This window comes from Montipora foliosa, chromosome 4 (genome assembly GCF_036669935.1).
Source record: "Montipora foliosa isolate CH-2021 chromosome 4, ASM3666993v2, whole genome shotgun sequence".
Lineage (NCBI taxonomy): Eukaryota > Metazoa > Cnidaria > Anthozoa > Scleractinia > Acroporidae > Montipora > Montipora foliosa.
Window position 1 is genome coordinate 45,885,081 of NC_090872.1, and position 7,500 is coordinate 45,892,580.

At 39.4% G+C, this 7,500-nt stretch overlaps 1 protein-coding gene across 1 annotated transcript in view; it reads right to left on the bottom strand.

Moving 5' to 3' along the window:
• Positions 1 to 94: 94 nt before the first annotated feature.
• The window catches only part of LOC138000856 (uncharacterized), a 51,130-nt gene continuing 43,724 nt past the window's right edge, over positions 95 to 7,500 (bottom strand). Inside the window, exons 14-17 of the mRNA XM_068847528.1 lie at positions 6,733 to 6,855; positions 5,543 to 5,665; positions 3,301 to 3,435; positions 95 to 867 (exon numbers count right to left, since the gene is read on the bottom strand). Coding sequence (XP_068703629.1) covers positions 506 to 867; positions 3,301 to 3,435; positions 5,543 to 5,665; positions 6,733 to 6,855 — 743 coding nt within the window. The 3' untranslated portion in view covers positions 95 to 505. The remainder of the gene's footprint in view (positions 868 to 3,300; positions 3,436 to 5,542; positions 5,666 to 6,732; positions 6,856 to 7,500) is intronic.

A 7,500-nucleotide genomic window follows, 5' to 3' on the forward strand; every position in this document is an offset into this window, starting at 1 on the left:
CATCCCTTACCCCACGTCCCAAAGTATGTCTGCCTTCGTATGGAATGAGGTGAGAAATTGCTGGTTTCATGACCCTATTCAATGATTCTTCCACTTGTTATACAACATGTTCTTTACTCCTATAGGCGTTGGCAATCTACACTTAGCTAAACGTCGATCAAAATGTTCTTTGTTATAATGTAATAGCTATTTCTGGATCTGGTCTGCAAAAGAAGTTCAGAAAAGACTATTGGGGATAATCGTCGTTTATCTTCAAGGCAGGTTTGTTTTCCCGAGGATCTTTCTTTCTCGCGAAATTAAAAACCGTTCAGTCCAAATTTCGAAAGCGATGTGGTCTAAAATAGTATTGCCAGTCATAGTTAAATTTTCGCGATTTCACAAGTATGATAATGATACCCTAAAACTTAAAATCTGAGTATTCGTTGTTTACAGATAAGATGGCTGTCTACTACTGATACGAAAAGAAAAAAAAAGGAACTTCTTGAATGTCACACGGGTACTTGCCCTAGTCAGTTCCGCAATAGCCGAGATTACAGTGACTGTTTGGTGTACTATTAAGATAATAAACATAGAAAGAACCGCAGTTTCTGACTTTAATGGTAGTCGACCAGTTGCAGCAGCTACCGCTCCAGTGGAAGCATACCGTCTTGCTTACTCGACCGTCGGCGACACTTGGATGCCCTCCATTTAGCCACCCTGGTGCAACAGTATTACAGTGATATGTTGGTGGACATGACGTTGGCATTCTTGTACCTGCTGCACCTTGAAATCGATACCACGCCGGACCAATTCCGCTGTCACAGTGGTAGCTGTTATAATATGTTACCTTTCTGTCAGAACTGCTCAACGTGTTGTAATTCCGGCATTCTGAGAAAGAAACAGGAACTTATCACTCACGCACGGTGGTCACGGATATACTGAAAGTTAGAATAAATAGGACAAAGCTCGCTGGTCGGTTTCTGTCTGTTACCGTTACTTTTCGTTTATGACATACTGGAAAATATTTGATTTGGATTGACAACAGATCCCAAACAGTGAAATGTATTATAAAAGTTAAAAAAGTTTTACAAACTCGGAGCTAAAAGTTAAAACTTATGAAATATTTCGTCCGTTTTCAACCGGACTTCATCAGTCAATGATGTGAATGTTAAAAAAAGATGAATTTTAAAAAGGTTTTTTAACGCCTCTTGGGGGTTAGAATTGTGTCATAGATGGCTGCTAATTCGTAACCATTGTCTCTGTTTAACGCCGGTTTCGTAAGTTTAATTTGAATAGCTTCTTTTATCCTGCGTTTGAAGGTGTTAACTTCGGTTGATAGTACTTTTGTCTTATTTGGGTTCACCGAGTGGCCCTCCAGGCGACAATGCTCGTGAATAGCTGATGAACTTCTTGATTGGTGTTCTTTTACCCTGATTTCCAGAGAGCGGGCCGTTTCGCCAACGTACTCCTTCTTACACTTCTCACAATGGATCTGGTACACAGTACCGCATTTCTTGAGATTGACGTTGGCGAAACGGCCCGCTCTCTGGAAATCAGGGTAAAAGAACACCAATCAAGAAGTTCATCAGCTATTCACGAGCATTGTCGCCTGGAGGGCCACTCGGTGAACCCAAATAAGACAAAAGTACTATCAACCGAAGTTAACACCTTCAAACGCAGGATAAAAGAAGCTATTCAAATTAAACTTACGAAACCGGCGTTAAACAGAGACAATGGTTACGAATTAGCAGCCATCTATGACACAATTCTAACCCCCAAGAGGCGTTAAAAAACCTTTTTAAAATTCATCTTTTTTTAACATTCACATCATTGACTGATGAAGTCCGGTTGAAAACGGACGAAATATTTCATAAGTTTTAACTTTTAGCTCCGAGTTTGTAAAACTTTTTTAACTTTTATTATGCTTCCGGAGCAGGAAACAAATGTTTTTAATTGTGAAATATATTGGTTTATAACTCAGGGAGAGCCATTCAGAGCGACCTCTTGATATCCCAAAATTGCTTGCAAATTTCAGAAGGGTGGTAAGGAAATCATAACGGGCGTGCTTTAAAGCGAACACCATTGCTTTTGGGAGGACTGTTTGAAAAAGATGCTGTTTTGCACAGTCGGTCAGTGCGCGGCCTTGGTGCAAGAGGTTCCGAGTTCGATCACCAGATCTCACATCCTTGTTTCGACTTCTTTCCTTTCAGTGTAGCTTAAAGTAGCTTTGAATACCCTTAAAACGGAGCACTGATTGAAAGATGGGGGGGGGGGGGGGGGGGGGTAAAACGAGCACACCGTCGGGTTCCTGGGAGAATACGCTCGGTGTAGTGGGTAAAGGACATACCGACGTTAAAGAGGGTGTACTTACCTTGACGTCTCCGCTAATTCAAATTATATGTTTTTCAAAACAATTTTATCACAGTGAGTTTTCTTAATTGGATTGAAAATCATGTTATTAGCTTTCGGTAAATTAGGTTGGGTCCCTACCTCACTCATGGAGAATCCTTCATGACAGACTTTTGCGACTTTCCTCCATTTATCCAAGTTATAATAACGGATAGGTGGAAGCGAGCAGATATTTCAACAACGAGAACGTAAGTATTGTCACAAGAAGTATCCCGATATCTGAACGAGATAAAAGACCTTTCCACAAAAAGTGCACTTTATTGTTTCGAGAGTTTTGGGCGAATAAGTGTTGACGCGAAAAATTTCTGATTTTATCGAGACTAATGCCGGAGGATTTCTTCGGGCGCATGTGAATTGGAATTCTCCAAAATGAACGGTTTTTTGCGTTGCTTGACAGGTGCCTGATTCTAGCTCATAAAACCGCTTACGCTTTTCCTGTTGGCAGGTTGTATGCGGTAACAAACAGTAGAATATTTTGTTCTGGACCCAAAACTGACATTTATGGAATCGAAACGCCTTTAATTTAGTTTTAACTTGTCTCCTGGTTCATCAGGTATACATGGCCTTTTACGCCAAAGACGATATACTATCAGTTTAACTTATCTATTTTCTTTATGGAAACCTTAGACAAATGAACAAAAAAGTAAAGGAATCATTCCAAACCAACGTGAAGGCAACAGTGGGTAGGTTTTTCTCCAAAACCTACCATTTTATGAAACTCAAAGGATCTTCATGAAGGGCATAAAGGGGTAGCGGGGCGCGCGCACACATGACTTTCTGTCTAAAGTCATCTTCACGAACTTTGTTGAAAGAGCTAAGGGCAATTGGTACTTTGAGCTTCGGAAATAATGGAAAAACATTGTTTTGCTACTGTTTTGTTTAAGTAAAGCAAGCTGGTGCTAAAGTGGATACCTGATACAGGGATGCAAGTCCTTCCATCTCCAGTGAAAGGATTCACACACGAACAACTGTAGGATCCAGCAGTATTTGTACATGTAGCCTTTGAATGGTGGCAGCTATGTAATCCACTGGTACATTCGTCGATATCTGTGGAAATAATGTCACCCAAAACTGTTGCGGTTAATATGTGTTACAGCGAAGTTGTTTTTTTTTTTTAATTGAAGTTTATGAAGGTCCACAATAGGTTTGCCGGGATGCGGGATTTCGCTATCTTTTGTGGTGATACTCGGGATGCGAGTTTAAAACAAGGGCAGGAAGCGGGAATTTCAATAACGAGCGGGGGGGGGGGGAAGGGTTCCTGTTTTTATAAGGTCGGGATGCGAGAATCCTAAGGGGAAAGATTCTCTAATTAAACAGCGTTGACTGACACAAATGGCTCTTTCGTGTGTAAACTGCCTTTTTAGCCAAGTTATGAATGGCAAAAGACGTCATAGACCTTATAATGGTTTTGGAAGCCATCTTGACGGGTAGGGAAAGTGTCCGAAATAAGTGTTTCTTTAGGAATCTGCTTTAAAATAACTTGAACCTTGAATGTAGATAATTTTCTGAATGGTAAACTTAAAATGCTTACCGCAGGATTTTACTGAAAAGAATTTGAGAGTCCAACCTGCACCAGAATTTGCCCAGCGAAATTTAAAATTTCCTTTACATTTGTCTGTAACTTTTTCCCACAGACACATGGCTGACTGAGCGTAAATTTAAAGCAACTGTATGGCAAATTTAAAATTCCGCTGGGCCAATTCTAGTGGTAGGTAGGATCCTCAAATTTTGTTAGTAAAATCCTCTGGTTGGCAGCTAAGGTTAACAATTTCTCATTTTTTTCTGCATTCAAGGTTTTTTCAAGTTTTTTTTTTACATCGGATTCCCGTGCAAACACTCCTATCTCTCACACGTTTGCCTACCTGTCAAGATGGCTTCCAAAACCGTGATAAGATCCTTAATCATAAAAAAAATTACAATTTCCTCGAAACTCCTGCTTTCCACTAATTCACTTGCCAAGTTGTTATCCAAGTTCTTATCGGACTATTGTTATCGGACAGTTTAATAAGCATTTCAAGTTGTAGTTTAAATCAACCAATCACAGGCTTGGTTTCAATCACCGTAGAAACAGTGTACAGACTCCTAAAAATTGGGGTCGTGTCGTTCCTCAATGAACGGACTTCAGGATTGGCCAAAAGAAGAATAGAAGGAACAAAGATAACAATGGATTTAGCACAGAAAACAATAGGAAGTTCGACACTATACAGCCAATGAAATATAGTGTTCAACAAGAGGTACGACCCTACCCCTAAATTGAGGCTTTCTTTCTTTCATAGTGACATTAAACAATTTGTCTCCTTTGTCAGTATTTTAAGGCAAATTTTCCCTTTCTTTCATAACTTGGCTCTTCTTCTTTTCTCGGACATTGTAATTTTTATAATTAATTGGTAACAGGACTTCGTGTTGTTCAATTCGATTTGCATTCATACTCGTGATAAACAAACCGGACTCCAGCGATTTTATTATCACTCGCATGAACACAGTCCGAATTGGACTCCCCTCAGTCCTATTACCATCTTATTTCGGCATTTCTATAAACAAGGTCGAGTCATCAAATAACATACTCCGATTTGTTCCATGATATACACTTTCCACGATGCGCACACTAAAGAAGTCAAAACTTCGGACTCAATTCAGACAGTGAGTGCATCGGGAGACACGAACAACATTCATCTACCTAACTCAACCGTTTTTTTCCAAAAGGAGTACTGAGGAATATCAAAGCGAACAATTTTTACTTTGTACTGACAGGTGGACGCATGAACAAGCAAAACAGAAATGTAAAGGTCACCATAGCTACTGAGTGGAGATGCTGAGAATCTTGAACATCAAAGTTGCCCATTGCGTAGAGGTTAATCTTATGCAACGTCTATTCAGTTCAGTATTCAACAAAGAAACTCGTGAAAAAATGTGGGTGAGATTGAGATTTGAACGTAACGAACAGCAAGATAGCGGGATTAACAAGAAAAAATGGGCGGGAAGGAGGGATTTGCGAAGCCAATTGTGGACCCTCGTTTATGGTGCATTGTAGCCGATGACAGCTTTTAATGAAATCAGATATCAAGTAAACAAAACCTTTACCCTATCTCATGTCGTTTCAGTGCTTCTGGGGCAAAAAATTTGTAAGTTGCAATTTTATGTGAGTTTAACTTACCCGAACATGCTTTTCCATCTCCTGAATAGCCGCTATTACATGTGCACATGTACGATTCTTCGGTATCATTACAAACAGCATTGACGTCGCAGCTGTGAGAGTTGGTAGAACATTCGTCGATATCTATGTAAAAAGGCAAATAGAATGCACCAAGCAAACCAAGATTGTTGAACAAAGATGGTATATGCATTGTTTAAGATGGTTTCGCTGGGTTAGGGAAGGCAGTAGTTTTACAGGCGTCATCCATATTTCCAGTCCCTCGATTGCAAATTGATATCGTGATGTAAAACTTTCGTAAGTACTGCACTTAAAAGAAGAAAAGATCGTCTACATTAATTTATAAAGAACCAACTAAATTGTCATTTCCAATTATCATTTCTTTTATACATTTACTTTTTACTGTTTATACTTTTGCAATGACGTGAGTAATTATCATCGTACAAATAAACCAGGAAGGCAATTAACAACCAGCACTAGACAATCCATGAACACTGGTAAACAAGCAATTGAGGATTTAAAGTGCCCCTGTGATTAAAAAAAAAAATCGCTTTCTTTATTTTCTTCAGATTTTGAAAGTGTGTTTGCCTTACACCTGACTTGCAAAAGTTTGAGCTTTTGATTTTTTAAAGGCCGTTTACTTTTGAGTGTAAGTTTTCGATTTCACGGTCCACCATTACTCGGGAAAAGTGACGTCAAAGGCCCACTTGCTTAAAATTTCAGCGTGTGAATGCAGCTTATTATATATGCAGAACGAAAGCCCAACACTCCCGTGCTGCAGCTGCATATTAATTCTGCGGCGTACACACGCATTGCATTCTTAAACTAGTGAGCCCTTGACGTCATCTGCTCCCCGATCCAGCTCTCTAAAGAATTTAAAGTTAGTAATGGCGGACCATTAAATAGGAAAATTCCAGTTAAAATAAACAGGTGTCTTTTTGAAATCAAGGCTTAAAACTTTGGTCACTTAGTGTTTAGTTAACATAATTTTGAAATCCAAAGAAAAATAACAATTGATTTTTTTGGTTGCAGGGGCACCGTGATTTAGTTTTATAGGACACCTCTTCTTTTTCCGCCGTTGTGTTTCCCTTTTTAGTTTGAACAATGTCGTGTGTCATTTCAGTGCTTCTGGTACGAAACTTTTGCACGCCCCAAGTCCTTTTTTATTTTTGTTTTATGTGAGTTTGACATACCCGAACATGTTTTTCCATCGCCCGAAAAGCCGCTTTTGCATGTGCACATGTATGATCCTTTGGTATTACTACAAACGGCATTGACATCACAGCTGTGAGAGTTGGTAGAACACTCGTCGATATCTACCGAAAAGGGCAGAGAGAATGAACGTGTTAGCCAAACAAATCAACATTGAAGATGGCATAAGTTATCTAATATGGTTGCGGTGGGGAAGGAAAAGGCAGAAGACTCACAAATGCAATACATATTTCTAGTCCCCTGATTGCAATTTGATGAGGACAATGGCTTAGCAAGAGTGTATATGTTAAACGTTGAAATTAAATTCAGGTTAAAATAATTTTGACCTTGGTCATTTTATTTTAAACTAGTTTGAAAACAAATTCAGTTAAAAAAAAACGATGCAACTTTTAAATTTGCAGACGAAATCCCAGCCAGCGGCGGACTTATCTGCCAATCTGATAAGTTTGTTGCGTTTCTTAATATCAGAACCTATTTCTTCCAGGTAACCTCGAACGACTTCAAGCTTCCTTTTACCGAGAGCGGTGGAAGCCGAGTGAACCTTCTCCGAGAGGCCCGAATTGAAATAGAACTGCTTTTTTTCCCTTCGAATTTGAAGGATATTTTGGATTCTTCCTTTAGCTTCTTAACGATAGAATCACTAGTGGTTAAGGAATCCTCTATCCGACATAATTTAGAGGGCGAAAAGGTGGTCGTATGACTCGAATGAGTACAAATGAAGACAACGCAATATATATACCGACGCCCCG